Source organism: Leptonotus elevatus, chromosome 7 (genome assembly GCF_054856555.1).
Source record: "Leptonotus elevatus isolate MCC_2025b chromosome 7, RoL_Lele_1.0, whole genome shotgun sequence".
Taxonomy (NCBI): domain Eukaryota; kingdom Metazoa; phylum Chordata; class Actinopteri; order Syngnathiformes; family Syngnathidae; genus Leptonotus; species Leptonotus elevatus.
In genome coordinates, this window is record NC_141245.1 from 16,065,636 (window position 1) to 16,087,010 (window position 21,375).

At 40.4% G+C, this 21,375-nt stretch overlaps 1 protein-coding gene across 3 annotated transcripts in view; it reads right to left on the minus strand.

The window, feature by feature from the left end:
- The window catches only part of arhgef12a (Rho guanine nucleotide exchange factor (GEF) 12a), a 37,638-nt gene that overhangs the window by 8,027 nt on the left and 8,236 nt on the right, over nucleotides 1-21,375 (minus strand). For 2 of the 3 annotated variants that reach the window (XM_086080231.1, XM_086080230.1), the window contains exons 2-22: nucleotides 13,977-13,997; nucleotides 12,662-12,753; nucleotides 10,576-10,641; nucleotides 7,093-7,191; nucleotides 5,710-5,759; nucleotides 5,463-5,520; nucleotides 5,211-5,380; nucleotides 4,978-5,097; nucleotides 3,789-3,893; nucleotides 3,521-3,652; nucleotides 3,274-3,372; nucleotides 3,083-3,193; nucleotides 2,898-2,996; nucleotides 2,766-2,808; nucleotides 2,512-2,617; nucleotides 2,288-2,425; nucleotides 2,151-2,183; nucleotides 1,628-1,742; nucleotides 1,440-1,545; nucleotides 1,169-1,366; nucleotides 954-1,092 (exon numbers count right to left, since the gene is read on the minus strand). In XM_086080231.1, coding sequence (XP_085936357.1) covers nucleotides 954-1,092; nucleotides 1,169-1,366; nucleotides 1,440-1,545; nucleotides 1,628-1,742; nucleotides 2,151-2,183; nucleotides 2,288-2,425; nucleotides 2,512-2,617; nucleotides 2,766-2,808; nucleotides 2,898-2,996; nucleotides 3,083-3,193; nucleotides 3,274-3,372; nucleotides 3,521-3,652; nucleotides 3,789-3,893; nucleotides 4,978-5,097; nucleotides 5,211-5,380; nucleotides 5,463-5,520; nucleotides 5,710-5,759; nucleotides 7,093-7,191; nucleotides 10,576-10,641; nucleotides 12,662-12,753; nucleotides 13,977-13,997 — 2,100 coding nt within the window. The remainder of the gene's footprint in view (nucleotides 1-953; nucleotides 1,093-1,168; nucleotides 1,367-1,439; nucleotides 1,546-1,627; nucleotides 1,743-2,150; nucleotides 2,184-2,287; nucleotides 2,426-2,511; nucleotides 2,618-2,765; nucleotides 2,809-2,897; nucleotides 2,997-3,082; nucleotides 3,194-3,273; nucleotides 3,373-3,520; nucleotides 3,653-3,788; nucleotides 3,894-4,977; nucleotides 5,098-5,210; nucleotides 5,381-5,462; nucleotides 5,521-5,709; nucleotides 5,760-7,092; nucleotides 7,192-10,575; nucleotides 10,642-12,661; nucleotides 12,754-13,976; nucleotides 13,998-21,375) is intronic. The other variant, XM_086080232.1, reaches the window with a different exon arrangement.

Genomic DNA, 21,375 nt, shown 5'->3' on the forward strand with positions numbered 1-21,375 from the left:
TATCCTTGACTACTTGCAAGGGCATGAGAATACATTCTAAAAAAAAACATTTGCTCAAATAGGTAGGCAATTTAAATGATCTAACATCAATATCTTGTGTTGGTCATCGTTGACGTGTTGTTGTGATATGTTAGTTCTGACCTGCAGTAGACATTACAATTTATCTTCTTATTTAAGTGTGAAAATATCCCAAAATTTGGGTAACTCTTTTACACACTCTTTCTTTCTCCTGCCTCGCTGCCATCAAGCCCCCCCCCCCCCAAAAAAAAGGATCACAGTAGAGTTTTGAGGCAGAAATTTAGCTTAGAAATGTTATTGTTACTGAAATATTTGATGAATTGTTCTAGCTCAAGTTCACCCTCAAATCTAAGTCTTAACTCATTCACTGCCATTGACGGCTATAGACGTCAAAAATGTATTTGAACTATTTCTATTAGTTTACATTTTTTCCACTTTTGTTAACAAGAGTATGAAAACTTAGAGGGAAAAAATATTGTACATTTAGAACAGATAAAAAATTTGTGATTAATCGTGAGTTAACTAGTGAAGTCATGCGATTAATATTAAAAACATGTAATTCTGAATAATCTTTTCTTCTTCTTAAAAAAAAATAAAAAAATAATATTTTTTGATTTTTAATAATCTCTTTTTTTTTTAAGAAAAGATCATTAAAAGTTAGGGGGCGTCGGACAATAATTTTTTAAAATCATAATTAACCGCATGACTTCACTAGTTAACTCACGATTAATCACAAATTTGATATGTTCAAAATGTACAATAACAAAAAAAATTCTAGGTTTTCATACTCTTGTTAACAAAAGTGGGAAAAAAAATGTTAAACTAATAGAAATAGTTCAAATTAATTTTTGACGTCTATAGCCGTCAATGGCAGTGAATGAGTTAATATGAAAAAGCAAATTAGCTAACTGATGCTAGTGTGAATGTTCAGGCACCTGTCAGTTTCTCTGTCATCCTCTTGGAGTTGGTCCAGGCTGTAAAGGTCAAAGTGCGATGCAGGGTATGATAGCCCATCAAGGGGGTCAGACTGAAGACCGTCGCTCAGCCTGGTGGGGCCTGAAGTTGGAGTCCCACCTAAGAATCAAGAAAGATTTTACTAAGGAAATCTCACTCGCTCCTCCTACTCAAACTCACTGGTTTACTATCTTACCTGAGTCCGTGTCTCGACCAGCATCAGAGGTGGTGCTATTTGGGGATGAGGTGGTGACAGATGAGGCGTGTGTGAGCTCAGAGCCCTCGCTTGATTGGCTGCTCCTCAAACGACCCCCATCCGGTTGCTCGCTGGCCCCAAGACTAGGCTGAGACAATTGTTTCTGAGGCTTGGGCCGACCGTCAAGGGCTTTGCCCACTTTGTGCAAAGAGGACGGCAGTCAGAATCTCAACAGACATCTGAAGTGAGCTTGTGATTTTTAATAACTCACCTGACGCTGCTTCAATGCGGCTCGGCCGACGCTGTGGTCCGAGGATACTGGGAAACCTGGGCTTCTTCACCTTCTCTTCGCCATCCTTTTCTGTCTTAATGCTTTTCTATTAATAAGGAATTCACATGGCAAAAAAAAGTCAGGATGGTGAGATAGGAGACACTGTTACAAATAGGTAGAGAGACTACCTTAATTTTAGGTAGGAAGTTGATCCGGACCCGTTTTGACTCCAGACTGCGAGGTTCCTTGACCCTCACACCAAGGTGCTTCATGTATGTATAAATGACATACTGCATTGTAGTGCTGAAGAGAACAAAAAAGTGAACCCAGGAGCTTGTTATATAGAAAACAAAGTAATACACAAAGAACCCAGAGCCAATACTGTGACTTGCACCATATGTCAGCGCATGCCATCTGGGAAAAGCTTCCAACATATGGCGGTGCACAATCGACTGTTTCAATCATTTACATTATTTAATTACTTAATGTAAACATACTGCATCCATAGACTGTTCAATTTCTTCGTTTTTAGGGACTTTTTCGGTTAGTATTTTGAAAGAAAAAATCAAAATTAGTGCTGTAATGCAAATGTTGAAATGATGAAAATATGAATTGCATGCCTCCACAGATGGTTAGATCCATAAGTGATCCTCTTAATACATTCATACAGTACATATAAGTGAGTGATCCAAACAATTTAAATCATCTTACCACTTCTCCTCTTCTGTCGTTTGAGCAGTCACCCTACAAAGATAAATATTTCGAAGTGTCTCATTGAGTGTACACTAATTCTAATTACCAAGTCTATTAAGTGTTTTCATGTTGCTGTGTTGATTTGCTTCACTTACAGAATATCCTCTATCTTGGTTATGATGTTTTCAGCATAAGAGCGTTCACGCTCAAGGGTGCCACGATCTCTCACGCGTTCTTGGTCCAGCCTGCCCAGCTCCACTTCAGCAACTGTTAAGCCCATACTGCGCTTTTGTCTACATGTACAAACATGTAATGTTATGTAATGCGAGTGGGTTGATAAAATCTCTGGAAAATACACCAATATCTGACCCAAGTGTACCTGAAATCCTCAAGGTTCTTCTGGATGTCAGGGAGCAAAGAATCCTGGAGTGTTTGAACATGTTGTCTGTTTATTTCCTCTGGGATCAATTCTGTCCGCCGCCGATCTGCAAACACATGCATTCCACATATGTTGAAGGCCTAATTGGCATATTCTGATATGTGCATTTGTATCAATCCAGCTGAAGTACATAAAGCTAAAGAACAAATATAGAGTCCCATTATATTAGAGAATAAATACAGAGAAAGACTGACCAAGATCAGTAGAGATGGAGTCCGGAACGGCTACTTTCAAGTGCTGAAAGAAAAAGGCCAACTGTTAAATACCTGGGATAATGGCAATAGTCAAACCACATATCTTTTTGATAGAATAAGGTCAGGGCTTACAGCTCCCCGATCAATGAAGAAGGTATGGAGGTCCATGAACACCCGCCTGGTCTCTTTGGAGTTGGTCTGCTTGTACAAGTCAGCATAGAGGTAGCACAGCTAGGAACAAAAGATAAAGAATGAGAAACACATACAAAAACAAAGCGCTCCGACTGAATCAAAACAAAATGTGTTGAGTGTCGTACCACTGGGGCCGGATCGAATTGCGATATGACATGATGCATGAAGGCTGCGAGGTGCGCGGGCCGAGACTTGAGCTGCTCAATGCTGGTAAAGCGGTTACACTGGCCATTTGTCTGAAAGAAAAACAGACACATAGTAAGATGTAATAGTATCTGTACATTGTAGGGCAGTGAATGACTATATAGCAATATACCTGCTCTTGGTCAGAATCAAAATAATCGTCCTCCGCTCCAATGATATGCGAGACGAGACGAGAGGAGGAACTGCTGACAGTGGTGGGAGACAAAGAGTCCTGGGCAGCAACACAGTTTGACATTGTGAAATTAGTGCTTCCTTATAATAATCTTCTTAGTGTGCAGTTGGACATTATATTAGAGGTGTTTGACAATCTTATGCAAGCTCTGAAGCGGGAGAATTTTTGAGTTGCTATGAATATGTACCAGATCTGTGGCATCCTCCGTCTCTGGGGAGTGGCAGGAGTTGAAGCTGTTCCTGGGTGTGCTCTTTGGACTCGGGCAGGACAACTCCCTCTGGCAAAAACTCTCTGGAGAGACGAGTCCAAATCCAGAAATCTGTAGGTAGAGAGGCAAATAAACTTCACTCACAATCAACCCTTTATTTCCTTAGCAATCAAAACTGAATTTGAATGAAGAATAGAGCTGCTGTATCATTTCAAAGACACTTGTTATTTTTTGTGTACCAACTTACAGGTGTGCTGCTCCACGACAAGTCAGCACTTTGGTCTCCCGCTGCGAAAGTGTGATCAGTCTCAAACATGCTACCATCATCTGCATCTCCACCTGGAGCAGCCTCCTATATGACCACAGAGACATTCATTTGTGAATAAATTGAATACTGTACATCACGACAGCATACATAATGAAAAGTCTTCAAAAATGCGAGAGAAATGCTGTGCTTGATATTTAATAAAATAAAGATAGAGACAATAATTTAACCGCAACAACGTAGAGAACAACACACAGTGAGTAACAAACCATATTTGCTCAAATTGATCAAATAGTGGACTATGCTACTGTGTGATAGGTTAACATGAATAAATGAATGCTACAAAAAAAAACTCAAAAAGAAAAATTCTCAGGTGGTAGGACTGTGAAATTAATTGAAATTCAATTACTTACAAGTTCAATTATTACACTTCACAATTACAAAATCGGCATAATCATAAACAAAAATAAAAGATTATTCATACTAATTTTGAGTTGTTGGAATTTATATATTTGCAACTTTATTATTTTTAAATGACTTATTTAATAAATCCAAAAGGTACTTGGGTAATTATAGAGTTTCAAAGACAATTATTTGCCTTCATATTTTTTACGGTAAAAAAAAAATTTAACAAAAAAAAACAAACCCAAATGATTGTCTTAATCGTGATTTCAATTATTACCAAACGAATCGTGATGAATATTTTATTTGTAATTGAGTAGTCCAATCAGGTAGTGGTTTTAAAATGTATTTTTGTTGTTTGATTGTTTAATGGAGTCAAAGAAAACGGATGGCACCAAAGGTGCCCACCAGAGGTGGCATGAGAGTGAATACACAAGGCTCAGGTCATTACTTAATTTGGAAAAAACATACAAAACATATACAGTATATAATAATATTTATTTTTATATTATTATTATGATGATAAAAAAGGCACTCAGGCCAGTAACCAACCCCCTAGCGATTACATTAAGTACTACGGTAGATAAAGATGGTACGGGCACAATAGAGTGGCTTTCCACAGAAGTCTAATCCTCAAATAAGATTAGGATTAATGTTTGTCTGGAGTCTAAATGCTCTACACTGACTCGCACAAAGATCTTGCGGATGTTGCTGTTAAGTCGAATCTCTTGATACCTGACTGTTTGTTTGCAGGTATGATCAGTCCTACCTGCGTTGCGCCAGTGGGCTTGAAGAGCTGACCCTGCAGCTGCGGAATGTGTTTCTTAGCTTCCTGGTTGTCTTTCAGTAGTTTGGGGGAGGGATTTCTGCCGTACTCTTCCTTCATCGCCTGGAAAGCAAAGGATGTAGAGTTCAAACAACACACTGCAAGCAATGGAAGCCCTTAGAATTCCAGATCTCATTTTGTATGTCCATAAAACATGGTAAGTAATTCATAAGTACCCATTGAGGTGTGGAGGCGAGCCGGTCATGAGGACTGTACGGGCGTTCTGCTGCAGGCGAGTTTGGGGAGGAAATGGTAACGCCCAGCATTTCAGACTCGGCTTCAGACAGGGGGATCTGGGCAAGCCCCGGAGGGCGACCCAATACTGTGAGGGCCACATAGGAGCCCGCTAGAATAGGGGGAAATGAAATTCAATATTACACCAAGTTTAAATACTGTCTATTAGTACAATTTGTTGAAAAGCAACTTACATTTGATAAGCTTCACCACTTCAATGTGGTTTGAATGTGTAACGAGGGTTCCATTAACCTGAAACACATCAGCAGCATTACATACACTGATCACACAAACCCTTTTTCTAAACAAAACATTCAAATCTGGGTAAAAACAATGACTGGCCAGAAGGTGGCAGACTACAGCCGGTTTAGACATTTGGCAAGAAGACAATTGGATATAGCAGTAAAAGGGGGAAAAAAATGTTGCAAAATAACACACTACCTTGATGATCCTGTCTCCTGTCTGAACGCCTGCCCGCATTGCAGCACCATCTGACAAACACAGTGATCAGAGCATTAAAAAAAAAACATAGAAATAAAGAAAAGGACAACAAATTGGTTTAGGTGGTACACTTATCAAAATACTACTCTGACAGATCAAAGCGGCTATTTGAGTATCACAACAGTTGTTATAGTTCACGAAGGACCTGTTTCACAGCTCCACCCCAAGCAAAGGATTTAGGTACTGTATGAGACAGGTTTATTACAGCTTCTGTCAAGCTGAAACAGTTTTACTTCTCTTGACTCGCATGAGACAGCTAATTGTAGAGGTAGGAACATTGACTTGTTTCACTTTAAGAATGAACTACACTTGACTTTTGTTTATCTTAACTTGTATCTACAGATTTTTTTTTTTTAAGTCAACACTAAATGAAATTAAAGTCAAGTCGACGTCAACCTAGTTGCTGATGACGTCAATGAAAAATTTGAAGTAGTATAAAAAGAAAAAAATCACGAGAGACTGCTTTGCATTAATCTATATTCACCGACACTGGGAGCATTCATACATTGAATTCATGCAGAACCTACACTTTAGAACACAAAGCGTATGAGCGTGAGCTGGGTGCAGACCCGCCAGCTGTCGCATGATGGTATTTCCAGCCAGGGGGGAAAAAAATCATTTCACCTGGTCTGCTCGTCTGTGGGACAGCCAGGTAATGTTTTCACAACTTGGCCATTCGGAAACGCATTCTGGGCTACTGCAGCAGCGTGTTCTGCATGATGGGAATTTACGGTGTTTGCAAATAAACACGGACCTCTTGGTGTGCAGTGGAATAATTCCCTGCTCTCCCTCCACTTGGATAGTGTTATTAGAAGACATTTTAAATCAAGAAGGTGACATTTTTTTTAATTTAGCACACTCATTTGTTGCTGCAAGTGGCTCAGCCTCCTCCTCAAGCCAAGTAAGCGACTATTGTGGAGTAAAGTTGAAAAGTTGACTAGTCAACTAGTCTGTAAAACATCTAATGTACAGTACATCAAATCAATGCTTAATTATCCAGATGGGACTGCACAACCTTCCTTAAGTGTTCATTCAGAAAGCAAAGAGCAGTCAAACAAAGAGAGCGATGACAGTCCTCTCTCTGTGACCTGATAACAATACACATCGTCCCCCGCAGACAGCAACACACTGCCAGTGACCACATATCCTGTCCACCATTAGAAAGACTGCACCTGATAATGCCGCTTATATGTAGCAACTCAGGAAACAGACAATCCGCAGCTTCAACGGCGCGTCAAGAGTGTCAGTGGCGGCGGCGACCACAACCTCCCTGCGGCAGTTATTGTCACTAAATAATGAGAATCGTTGCGAGTCTCCTGTCACCTTCTTTGACAAGCTGCACAAACACCGGATTGTCCCCACTGACTGTGAGCCCAAAGCCATTTTCGTCTTTCTGGATGATGACACATCGCTGGACCAGACCTGCAAGTGAGACAGAGACACAAAATAGAAAAAACAGAAAGAAAAATAAATCAAGTCTTTAAAACAATCTGACTCAAATGGCAAAACATTCTGTGGTCTAGCTTCACATTTTGCACACATTTGGCATGCTAGTAATTCACTTTCTTCCTCTACGTTATCTTATAAAGTAAAAGGAGCAGCTGTCATTATACTTATCACTTGTGATCACATATAACTTCAGCTTAGTTGTATAGATAATAATTAAAAATTTTGCTTGTAAATAATAAAGGTTTTATGATTTTAACAGTCTGAACTCAATTATGGAGGATCTACTATAGTATGTTCTGTATAAAGAAAAGAACAGCTGCACAATGTCTTTTTGATAAGACAGGAAATTGTTTAAATTCAGCTACATAAAAACAAACCAGTAAAAAAAAATTAAATTATCATTATTATCATTCGGATACGAATGCCTTTTGCCATGCGTTTGTTTTGGAAGATGCCTGAAAGTGATCTTGCGATCCAGACATTGCTGCTTGTTTTCTCACAGCCTTAAGGGGAAAACGATTCTTCTCAGGTTCTTAACGCATGGTTTCATTAGCATGGCTAGAAGAAATGAGTGCTTATCTAACGTCTGCGTGATAACTCGCCTGACAGGATAAAACGCACAGAAAGGTGAGACAATGTAAAGAATTGTATAAGGACCAACATCGAGATAAAAAGTGGGTTTTGAACAAATATCTTATCTTAGAAAGTATATTATTCAAAAGTGACCCAGTGTATAGAGCGTGACCTTTGAACTAGTTTCCTGTTGTGGCTGAGATTTCTGACCATTGGCGCATCAACCACTGAGGTGAACGGATCAATAAGGACAGTGGTGGGGTGGGGGTTGGTGAGTGGAAGGAATGGGGCTAAGAGATGTCGAGAGGTTTGGGGAAGCAAAAAGCCCCAGGCTGGGTGGGGGGAGAAGAAGCGACACAGCTCTTGACAGGGTTGAGTGGGCAAAGGTGGGGGGAGGGGAAAGGAGAAAGAAGAGGTGTCAAAATGATTAAGCCATATGGGCTAAAGAGCTGGTGTGAATTTACCTCTAAATGGTGATCTTGTGCTTGCGTTCATGCTTAACTGTGTGTTTTAGGTCAGGCTTTATAAAACCCTGACAAGTGGGGAGTGCTGACATGGTCAATGAGCAATGAGCAGGCTAATCCATCTAAGATAATACATTATTCAGAGGTCTTAACTGATCTGTTATTGGCACCGTTTGCTGAAACACAAGAAACATGCACTCTAGAGGATAAGCTGGCATTTTAAACTGATGGAGCACACTCAAGCTTATGCATCATAAAAGAAGGAGCTCAGGGGTTCGGGGCAGTGGAACCTTAAAAATGTCAAATGCAATCTGCGACAAATGATTTGTTCAGATGTAAAAAATAATTATTTCCTGAAGCAAGTATTAGACATATAAATAATTCATGCCAGGATCAAATTATCACCCTTTTAAAAGCTTTATCAACTGTATAGGCAATGTGCTCAACGGACATACAAATGACAACAAGGAGTTAATTGCCATAATTTGTAAGATTAGAAAAAATATAAACTGGACGCAGTTATTGAATATTTTTGGAATTGAATAATTCACCGGTAGCTAACCTCACGTTCTACTATAGTTTCTGTGACTGAGTGTGAATGGCTTAATAAGGTGGAGCCTGGCCTGGTGAATGATATGGGCGTCAGCAAAAAAGTGCAGAGTTGGCTGGCTGTTAACGTGATAATCTGTAATCTAGTCTACGTGTTGAGTGACTCGGCGTAAATTCTGGCCATCGACAACTCGTGTGTGATCAATGTGCTTATCGTGTTTGTTTTCTTATGGTTTTTTCAACAAAGTGCACCGACAGCATTGTCTATCCTTGCACTTTACCTTGCTTAAGTGTGAAATGATTCCAAACTTTGGACACTCCACCATCAACATATATAAAATGGCGTAGTGTGTGCAAATACAGTTATATTAGTCCACGGGGGTAAAAACAAAAAGATCCCTGCTGTTTTGCTATTAAATTTTTTTTATTGGAATTATTTGAGTCATTCGATGATCGTTGTGTCTTTAATTCAGACACACTCCTTGATGAAGAGCAACAGCCGTGGTGGCAAACATGGAGTCACAAGATGCCTAACCCTAGCCCATGCCCATTACAGTTTTTCGCAAAAATAAAAGCGATATTGTACTATTTTGATAAAGTACAATTTCGACTTGCCGATGTTTCCATTGAAGAGCGTTTCGCTTCTGAGGCGCAATTCTCGTAATGTCCCGTCTCGCGGGATCTTGCCGTTCAGTAAGACGTGCTCATGATGTTTACGGAAGACAATCGCCAGGAGTTGTTAATATTACTTTAAAAACATCTCCCTCCCCTCATCAGGCGGATTCGGGCATTTGGTGGTGGTGGTGTTGTGTGTGCGCGCGCTTATAACTCGTGTTATGGTGCGGACGTATGGATTTCAACAACCACGTGCGCTGTATGTCGCTCGCTTGGTCGTTTCCCGGGGCAACGGCCATTTCTCATGCAAAGATATGAGACGTGCATTGAATGTCCGGAGGCAGCACCGACACGAAAGCGAGTACTTCCTACTTCCTTTCCTCCGTGACCGGGCGGGGGTCACATGACTACAGGGAATGCGCAAATAGTGTTTCCATTACCAGCGTGCTTTTGCGCAAAACTCAGGTAAATGGAAAACCACCTACAGAGTCCAAGTCATCTACTATGAAGATAAAAGTGGCTCGCTTTGTGATGCACATACCATTTTGAAATGACTCCATTTTAATGACGAATGAGCAGGGTGCAATTCAAGCTGCAGACCTCTGAAATGTGTAGATGTTTAGGGCGAAAAAAAAAACATATTTTTGTCAATATATGACTATTATTTTAAAAAGGTGACAATATGTAACGGATAAGTGGTAGATAATGGATGGATGGACCATATGTAACATTGTAGTACACAGAGTAGAAACCGCAGTGTATTGTATTGATGTTCTGCTCTCCTGTTTTCGCTCCTCTAATTGGGGTTGTTTAACCCAAAAATGGAAGAAAAGGGGAAATGTGCAAATCCTTTGATGCTCACTAAGTTATGATCTAGTGAGGCAGGCTGGTGGTGAGTCAAGTTTTTGTGAAATTTTGCAGCATTTTTTTATTTTCTTCTTGAAATGCTTTGCTGTTTTTTTTATATTGCACAGTCGTCGTGTTCGCATTTCGAGGTATCACTGCATGCTGAAAGAAAAAAAGTCTTGCATATAATCAATGAGTTATAACAAAAATTGCTGTTTTCATCTCAAGGTAGTCCCACACCAGCATGTATAATAAGATGTTAGCGCATGTGCAGATGTCACACCAGTCATCCCAGCAAGAGCATCCTTACCACAGGACTCAGGCTTCCCCTCTCCTAGTACACTGCTGCTGCCACTCTTCTGCACCACCAGAGCTTCTGCTCACAGCCAACAACCATGCAGCATGGCGGGCGCGCGCACACGCACACACACAGAACACGAACCAACACAAAAGAAAGGAAAGACACGAAATAGAAAATCATGAAGGAGAAAAACGATCATGGGCGAAGGAACAAATAATATAAAAATATAAATTAACACATAGGTTTGGGTCCCTGGCAGTGAATATGCTGATTTGATGTTGCATTGGACAGTAGCATACACAAGATGCAAACAAACACATGCAGAATCTAAAAAAATTACTTCAAATGTTGCCTCGTGCATTATAATAATTTTCTAAAAACAAACCTGACACTAAAGGGTTGAATTTCAAGAGGCTTCTTTCTGAATGATGTTTTTTAATTAAAGCTACTATTACAATCAAAGCCCAATACAATCTAACCCAATACAATCAAGATCATAAAAATCGCGTGCTGCTTGCAGATGCAGCCAAACCACTCTGTGAGACTGTGAAGGACACTTGCATTATTTGACAGTGGCAAATTCATGGCAGCCAGTGCACTGATATCACACAACCATTAGATTCCAGATTGTTTCTTGTTTTGTATTTGATGGACGTCAGTATTGTCTGTCTCTTCCAAGATTAGATTGACTTCAAATTGGATTAGATAGTACACGACTACACATGTCATTTGGCACGTAGGCCTTTTTGGTGTCACATATACATACACATTGTATAAATTATCACATTTTATTGATTCTTGAAATTGTTGCGCACTACAACATATGTTACTTAGGCATGAGATGATCATAGATTATGATGGTATGATAACCATGAGCAAAAATATCAGGGTATCGTGATATTCATATTACATTTCTAAAATGTCCTTTATTGAAATTGTTGGTCATATATTAAAAAAAAACAGCATCGTTTATTTTTAATGCAAAATATAGACTATCTGTAACATTGAGAAACATGTAGCATGTTAAGTTAAAATAAATATTAACATTCCTAGTAAGTCACAGTATGCCATCACTGATGAGCCAATCATATTGCAGCAGAATGTGCCCTGCTTGGAAGTCGGTTATTGAAAGCCTGATTTTTTTTAAACCGTGGTAAACTACTGAAACGTATGTTTTACTGAATGACTTGGTTTCCAAAGCAACTTCAATTCCTATTTTGACTGGAAAACATCGCCAGAACAGAAGTACATTATCTGATAGGGCTTAAATTTCTGTTTCACTGTAGCAACTGCATTTTCAATCGCCTGACTAAAACGTGGCTTAGTGTGTGTGTCACCTCCCACAGGCAGAGAACCGAGAGTGGAGAGTGTTTGGAACCTCCTGGGGAACACAACTTGCTCATGTGCTGTTGCATCATTCAGGGGTAATCCATCATGCGGTGTAAGGGATTTTTTTTTTAGACGCTTTGATTACAGAAGCTTGAGTCGTACTGCCCAAATGGATGACAAAAAACACATGGAGTGTTATACCATATCAAACCTTTTTTTTTGTAATCTTCCTTAACTCCCCCAAAAGTGCCTAACTGGTTTAGAAGCTTTGTCCGCATTTTTAAATGTGCACTGAGACCACCCAAACACAGATGCCACAGTTGTACCGCCTTATGTAAAACGGCAAGGGCCCAGCAGGCATTAAAGACGCAAGCAGCTGCATAGATAAAGAAACTAAAAGAGAACGGTGACCATATAACGGTGTTGAATTTGATCGATTTGAAAGAGACAGACTATTTTCAAAACACATTCAGAACAAGAGTAGATAAGATCAGACCACACTGGTCAAATTTTCAAAGACAACACAGAGCATTAGGGACACACACAACCTTTCAGCATCTCAGCTGCCTTGCACAAACTGTCATCAGCACACACTTTTTTAGACTCTGTGTTTTGTGTGACAACAGAGTGCGAAATAGGTGGGACACGCCGTTAAGAACAAGGCAGTTAGATGAAGTGAGATGTGGGAAAAGGGGCAGAATTAAATTTAAGAAGGAAAGAAAAACAGAACAAAAAAAAGAGGGTTTCCCTGTGGGTAAGACATTACCTGTCGGGTCAAACTCATTGGAGGGAAGTGAGGTTTTGTCACTTTTAGGTTTCTTGTCCGGGGGGTGGTCTTTGCTGAGAATGCTGCTGGTTCTAAAATTAAAACAAAACAGAAAATTGTCAAAAATGAACACATAAATTAGTTTACAATTTAGTTTAGACTAAGGCTGGGTGATATGGTGTATATATATATATATATATATATATATATATATATATACATATATATATACATTTTCATGAAAACTTCTTGGGTGGTGGCCAGTTTACTTTTGTTACCAATATTAGGGCTGGACATAATCAATCAACCAATTATTAAATCATTAAGAATTTGAGCCTGTGGAAATGGCTGTGGCTTGCAGAAAAATGGTGCACACTACTTGGCTACAGCCAGCAAAGGCAATAGTTGGCTGAATAACAACATGACGTCAGCTATGGCATAATGGCACAACTGCTGCGGGCAGCATTGTTGTGCTCAATAATGACACTGGCATGGAAACAGGAGCTCATTCAACATTGAGAAATTCTCAGATTCCCTTTAAAATAACGAATAGATTAAGTGATACTAAATAGCTTGTTATAATTGAAGTAAAGTTTTGGGTTGTTTTACTTCAAAATTTGAAAGTGATTAAATTCTTATTACACTTGTGTGACGGAGTGTTACTTCAAATTGCCTGTGCAGTTCGTAAAATGTTTTATAATAGTTTAGTGTTCCTATTCCTAATATTTCCCAAGACTGAATATTGATTCAAAATCCAAACCAATAGTTCAATCAGCATTCTGGAATGGTTGTGTTCGACATCATTTCGCTGTATAAGTGGAGGGATATATTTGTAATTGATGAAAAGTTAATTATAGCTTGCGTGCAATGCATACGCAGCAAGCCAGACGGTTTGAGAGGCATTCATTTGCCACACAGAAGCAGCAATTATTCACTTCAGGACAGACAATATGTATGAGTCACAGCAAATGTGTCATGGTGTATAATATGACGGCCAGAGAGGATGTGGAGGCGCTCTGCTGAGCTTGGCCGGAGAAAGGACTTTTCCTAAGAAGAGGTGCCACAAGGCCACGCACTGGCTTGGACCTCGACAGGCCATGTATGGCTGTTGTGGCCAATGCCGGCCCCAAATGTGAAAGGCCACTGTTCTGTTCACAGTGAAAGGCAGTGATGGGCCGCACTTAGAAGAGGGACTCCTTTGTCCCTCACTCTGTGTGTATGTGTGTGCATGCGCGTTAGCTGGGTGGGGGTAGAGGAGGGCATGTTTAGTCTAAACTCAGAGGACTTCTGTATTGCAGCAAAATAAGATTCTTACCTGTTTGCTTTCTTGGGAAACCTGTGGGGGAGAAGAGAAGAGGCACATTAATATCTCACAATGATTAAAGCAAAGTTGTTCATGACAAGATGGAGAGTGCAAAACAAGATACTTTCCCCTGAGACCCATATAGTGGTAAACATGATAATCCAGATCAAACATCCCAGTTCTTGAGCAGCAGATTAAAGCATTTTCCAGGTCAAATGTCCTCCGGCTCACAGATCACTTCTCTATCTATGTGTGTGTGTTTGCACAAATGCATGTGTGGGCAACATCCACACCATGTTTGATGCATAATGATGTAGAGCCGACATTATTTATTGTCACTACCAAACATGGGAAGAAATGAAAATAATATTTTGATATTACAGTTCTCAAATCTCACGGGTGCATCATCATGGTCGCAGGAATAATGTAAAAATTTAGCACTTGGAAATACAAATAAGCACCGTACCACAAAGACAACAATAACCTCTTACTTCCCTAAAGGGAAAGAATAACAGGTGGTGCCGGTAGGTGACTGTGTTGCTGATAAGGGCTTTACTACGACACACTGTGCCTGCAGTGCATACTCGGGTTGGGTAATGAAAGTCGGTACTAGTACTGACTTAAGCGGTAGTAACCAGACCGAAAAAACCCCGAACATTTCGGTGCCCGACTTTTATTGTTAAGTAACACCCCCTTGCTCGTCCGGTGTCAACTTGCGTGACCTGCACTACATAAGCACATTGAAATGATAGCACGGTGCCGAAGCAAAACAGTCAAATGTTTGGCTTCATTTTTCACTGATGAAGAATGACTTTGGGAGTGTAACATGCAACAGCTATAGTAAACCTTTTGCATGCAGGGGAGGTAACACCTCAAATTTAATAAAACGCTTGGCGACTCATGGAGTCCATATAAAAGCTGAGCAGTGCATGGTGTTTGACAAATTACATGCCGAAAATCCAAGCACTTCAGCAGCAGCAGTCGGACTCGGACAAGTAAAACAAAGCCCCACTTGCAGCCTTACTACTGCCAGTAGTCCATCCAACCATTTTTATTAACATTTTTAAGAACTGCAAAAATAAACCTGAATGGAAACGCTAGAAATTTGAAAAAGGGCTCAATATTCGCAAAAAGGTTTTTACGCTTAGAGGGGGTGGGTTTTGAAGCATATCGAAAAAAGGAAAATGCGAATTTTGGCTATGGAAACAGGTTTTGCGAATAACCGCTGGCAAGACCGGATACACGTCCCACGTTTTGACCGGATATTACGTCACACGTGCGTTTTTAGTCCCAAAGCAATATCGGACGATAAAGAAAGGTGTGTTTTGGGGACGACGAAACTAAAATATTTTTTGGAATTAATTAAAGAAACGAATATTAATGCTATTTAGATGAAAAACAGCAAAGAAACGCTACGGTGTATCAAGAATTACAAAATAATACTCATACGACGTCATCGCTTGGCCCAGTCGCTTCCTGGTCTTCTTTTAAATTAGTGGTAGAACACATCTCTATGGTGTATACCGCCACCTACAGCGGCGGAGTCCCCTCTCAATATTCGCAAAAGAAGAACAGATGGAAACAGGCGTAAGTCGCATGTCCATTTTGCGCATTTTCAGCAAATTCGCCTAAAAATTGAAAACAACTGGATGGAAACCTGACTACTGACGGTCGGCAGCCTTTCCTCTTCTTCATGTAAGTCTCATTTAATGCCAACCGCAAATCTTGCATATTAGCTAACTTTGATTAGCAAACACGGTGGCCATTCAAATAGCATGTGTGCGTGACAAACGTGTATGTGGCTCTGTATACTTCCACTTGGCGCTTACTTTCACAGTGACCCATTTCACCTTTATTTATAATATTATGTGAAATGTAACCTGGCAAATAAAAGGATATTGTTTTTGTATTTTTTAGATACCAATTTGAGAAACGTTTAAGAAACGGAACCGTTTGAAAAGTACAGAGAAGGCACCGGTATCGGATAAAACCAAACAATACCCAACCCAAGTGCATACGTATCATCTGTAAAGCTGAAGTTTACAATGCTTAAAGAGAAATAATTTAAATACAAGACCAAAAAGATAAAGAAAACAAAATCAAAAGTGTAATCTAATGTGGAGAAAAGGCCTCACTGTATGTGTGTACATAGATATCATATTTGGATAAATTAAATATCAATCAATATCAAATAAAAAGAATATCATTTGAATATAAATCAAAAGCATGAACTTTCAAATGATGTGATTTTTTGGGGGGAAAGAAAAATATATTAACACAACATTTGGAGAGGCATGCTTTTTATTGATTATTTTAAGTTGCAGTATTTTTTTGTGAAATTTCTAATGTTAGACATTATTTGCACATACACTATACAGGCCTTACACCAATTTATACACAGTTGACAAATTAATACCTAGGGTCACTATAAGAGTAATATTGCTGATAAGTTATGTACAGCTATAATTTTGTTTTTGTTTACATTAACGAGGGAACCCATGGCAAACACCTATATTGTTGAACTGCTAAAGAACATACCATTACAGAACAAAACAGAGGATGAAGACACATTTCTGTCTTAATAATGGGGAGGTCTCACGACTAACGAGTAACCATTAACTCTCTTTCTCCCAGTGACAGTGTGTCCCATTCAGAGCCATACTGGGCAGCTGAATGGCCCGTTTATGAAAATGCCTAGGTCTGTAATAAGTTCCAGAGACTCAGCGAGAGTCAAGAGAGGAAAATAAATCCCTAAGCTTTAAGCAACCAACTCCCATGAAACATCGGAATTGGAGAGATGAGGGGAAAAAAACGGCAAATAAATACAGACTGAAGTGGTACATGGATAAGCAAAGCATGGGCCAACAGGGATGGCAAAACTGAACAGTCCGGTTTTGGTTCAGCATGCAAGTGCTAATGGAAACGTGACAGTAGTATTATGCAGCAGGCTATTATTTATCTGCTTAACGACGATTTGTTTTATTTGCTCAGCTTTGTCCATGTTTCCAATTACAAAACAATTATTATGGTATTGATTGATATAAATACTAAAATGAAGATGGTGTATATCGTTATCATGATATATGCCTATATTGTGATAGATTTCCCCCATATTGCCCAGCAACTTTTTAGAATGATTGGAGAAGTCACTAAATACAGCAAAAATATATTTTAAGTTGGCAACACTGAAGACAAAATGCTGCTTTGCTTGCACTGTTGAAATGTGTGCACATCAAAAATAAAAGCAGCATATACTTGACATTTTTATTTTTATTTCATAAATGCTGCAGATCCTGTGAACGGTCTGAATCTAGGCTGTAGCCCCCACTTTCCACAGATATGCTTTAAGTATTTAAGTTCATACATGAGGTTGGTGGGTTGGGAACAAAATGAGCCAACAACAACCTCTGGTGCTCATTTGACAACTACACCAAAATTGTTATGTGCATCACTGCATATTGAGGACTCCCAGTATTGGGAACGTCATCTTGACTTTCCATTGAAAACCTGGTCAAAGTTTGTAAGCAAAATTCCCATATTCCCCATATCCTAGCAGAGAATCACACCGCTTCCGCAATAAGTCAATTGTCTGCCTTGCAGACAACAGTGCTCCATTGTTGCATTTCCTCATAACGACTTAAATACACTAATGAACACAGTAATGAGAACAGAGAAGCTCACAAGGGGAAAGAAACAGGATGACAACGAACAGGAGAAGACGTACACTTACTGGCGGGATCTAAATTAGATTTGAGATCTAGTTGCCTGTTGGCACACTATGTGATAGACTGAGAAAACTGCTTTATATCTGTTTACGAATTATCATATCAACAGGGCTTGGGCAAATCAAGTTTGTTGTACTGTGTTTGCCTTGCCTAGAAAAGTTCTGCTATTTCTCTGCGCTCATTTAGCCAAAAATAATGATGTGCTTTAGACTGCATTAGCATAATCAATCCAATGTAACAAAGTAAACAAATCCCACCACACAGACAGTACAGGTAAATGACAGACGTGTGTGCTGGAAACTACGATAGGACGATGATGTGATGATGTCATAAAGGCAACGTTTGATGAAAAAATGACAAAAGAAAAAGACCGACAGACATAGCACAAGGCTCACCGGATGGCAGTGTTGACAAGAAACATCAAGACAGAGAATATCACCAATGTGTTGTTTCAAAAATATTGCGATAGAATTTTCTTCTCATATCGCCCAACCGTAGTCGTAGTATTCATAGAAATCATAAGTCATATTTTTTTCTCTCAGAAAATAGTTCTCCACAATCAATTTTCCTCAGGCCATTTAATTCAGCTCTTCCGAGGGTGCATCACGAAAAAGTGCAGGAAGTCTATGTGGGAGAAAGACGACAGAGTCAGAGAAGGGTGGGGCGGGAGGGCCGAGTGGGAGTGGAGAGGTGGAGTGGGGGTTGGGGTGCTGATGTACTGCAGCGGGCCTGGGCTTGAATGCTCCATTGAGGTTTCGTGTTTTGATGGAAAACTGTGCCAGAGCTGGGCCAACTTCAGCAACAGCAGCAGCAGCAGCAAGGGAGACCGTGACTAGACCAAAGTATGAAGCGAGGGAGAGAGAGTGAGTAGTGAAGGGAGGGAGGGATGACGAACAGCCTTATTTTTGTGAAAGAGTGTCCCAAAAGGAAGAGGAAGGGAAAATGGTGAATAATGAAAGAGTAGATGAACAGGGGCAGGATTCAGGGGAAGCCCTGCAGGTTCCTGTTTAAAGGAAAACGCACACACGCAATGAAAGCTTAACACGTCTAACATACACAAACTAAATTAATATACATTAGCACACTTTAAATTACAAATAAGAGTCCTAATTTTCCAGCCTTTTTCATCACCATGTCACAGACTGCGGAACGGACGCGGTGCATTTTCCGTACGGCCGCCGCAAGGAATAGAAAGCATTCGAGTCTGTGTGTCAATTCACACCAGCTGCAGGTGCGTATGCGATGCAAAAGGGATGCGGCGCTGCGGAAGGTTTCCGCAAGTGTTCTATTTTTTTTCCGGACGCCGCATGGGGATTTTCATGAAGCTGAAGAAATTACACGAGACAGGAAGTTGAGCGTCAGTATCATAGTAGACCCGGAATATTTCAAAATAAAACCGTTTGCGAAATAATTTTTGGGGTAGGGAAGCTAGCTAACTACATAGCATGACATGAGTTGGACATTTAAAAGACAAGAAACAAGCTCAGAGTAAATTAAACATAACAAAATAATCCAAAAGCGTATCGATGTGACACCAGGCAAGTGTGGCTATTGTTTACCAATAGGACTCTATATACACGGTTGTTATCGCGTAAACTCAACTCTCCAGCATGAACCCCCGTGATCTTGTGGTCTGGCGGGTGCAGATTTACGGACAGCTCACGCAACGCACGCGGTGTGAATTACAGTCCGTGCGGATGCCCTACGGAAAACGCACCGCGTTGGTTCCGCAGTCGGTGTGAATTGGGCGTAAGTTAACCTATTATCCATTTTCCGTACCACAGCCATAACAGAGAAGGCACGATGGAATTCCGCAATTCTGGGACATGGGTGTGAAGTTTGGCACTGTACATTCACGACACCAGTCGTGCTTCTTTAGGTTTTCAGCAAAGACCAAGCAGGATACAGAAATGCAGGGTCTTCTGTTACAGCTCTGAGGCACCAAATTTTGCATAATCACTTTAAAAGAGCAAAGCTCAAATGCTTGCTTGGCCCTGGACAGGAGACAAATCCACTATATTGTCAAACTAAACTGTATTGCTGCAGTTTTGTGGACCAGAACAGCAACGCCTGAAAAAACATTTCTCAGGTGGTGTTAAACCTGAAGGAGGTGGGGCCTGCCTAAAGCGAGAAGAGGATTGGACAATCCTGGGAGCTGCCTTGAGGCAGCACAGCTCAGAATGAGGAGTGGTCCATTCCAGGAGGAGGAACACATTACCTTGCACTCCACAGCAGCAAATTTCACTGGAAACCGAGGAAGTAAAGGCTTGTGTGGCGGCTGAGTCATACCAGTGGATTATCAAACACCTTGGGAAATTGGAAAAGATGTTCTATGCAGCCAGCAGGACTGATTTTATCTCAGGTGCGTTACGGTGACTGCAGCCTGCCAATAAGAGACGGCACACACCAGATGTTATCTTATCTGTATACCTGAGTCACAAAGTGTCATTTTGCACAAACACACAGGCAGAATGAAACGGTCACCTTCCCCTCCCTTGCGTAGGAGAAAGGAGTTGTCAACATTGACGCAGTTATGTTCATTTCTGATTTCAAACAGACTGGTGACAATCACAGCCCGTGACTTTAACATAGCCCCAAGGTATCAATGCGTTAACTGGGGCACAGATTTAAAGAAAGGAAAGAGTGAACCAGACACAGAGGGTTGTTGGTGCAGGAAGAAACAGAAGTAATAGCTCTGGAGCTCAAGCTAAAGCCTCCAGGGGAAAACGGTGCCCTTTCTGCCCCAATAAACCTCATCAGGATTCCTGACATGAAGGCCGGGGGATAGACATTTCTTCACGCTATGCTGTCTGCTGTCCTCTGGGACTGAGAAAGGAAAGGAGGTAGTCCAACATGTAACACTGTTTACACTGTAGTTGGTCATACACACCGCATGACTTCTCTGATCAGTGGGAAAAGTTCCCGGCATGACAAGGCATGTAAACAAATCCGAGCATAGCATAAGTAATTTTAGTTCTTCTCACTTTCACTTGAAATGTGTTCTATTCATCTGTCACAAGTAGTGCATGGGTGTTAAGCAAGAAGATTTTAGGGATGCAAGCACAACATTTAGGGGCATACACAGTAAATTGACAAAGAAAACACTCACATTTCTTCTTATTTATTCACTATATAATAATACACCTTTTTTTCACCATAGCCGTTTCCTCACAAAACGATTTGGACTATCAGGATGTAACAACGAAACGATCACCAAAAGTATTACGAAAGAAATATACTACTCTCAAACAAAATTAACATTAGTCAGCAATAATAATACTTGTACAGGAGCCGTGTTTAGTCTTGTGCATCATCAAAGCAAAAGTTTGAGTTGACAAATTGCAGTTGGAAAAATTTGACTCAATAACGGGTATTAGTATATAGTTGCGGGATTGCCTATGGGAAAACATGGAGGCTGGCAAAATCTTCAATACTGAATAAATCCAAGTCAGCGACAGAACCCGTGTCCTAATGCCGGTGCTCTTTGACAAAGTGCAGCAGCGTTTTAAAGTGGCTGCTTAGCCCTGAATCAGCAGAAAGCAGCAGTGCAAGGTTAATCGCAGTGCAGTGGGAGGTTGCTGCTCCGTTTCCCTCTGCACATAACTTCTGCTGGCAGAGAGAAGGGCGTTTGGAGATGGTGTATGTCATCCAGAGGCTGCTTCGAAACACTAGTCTCATTCCAGCAA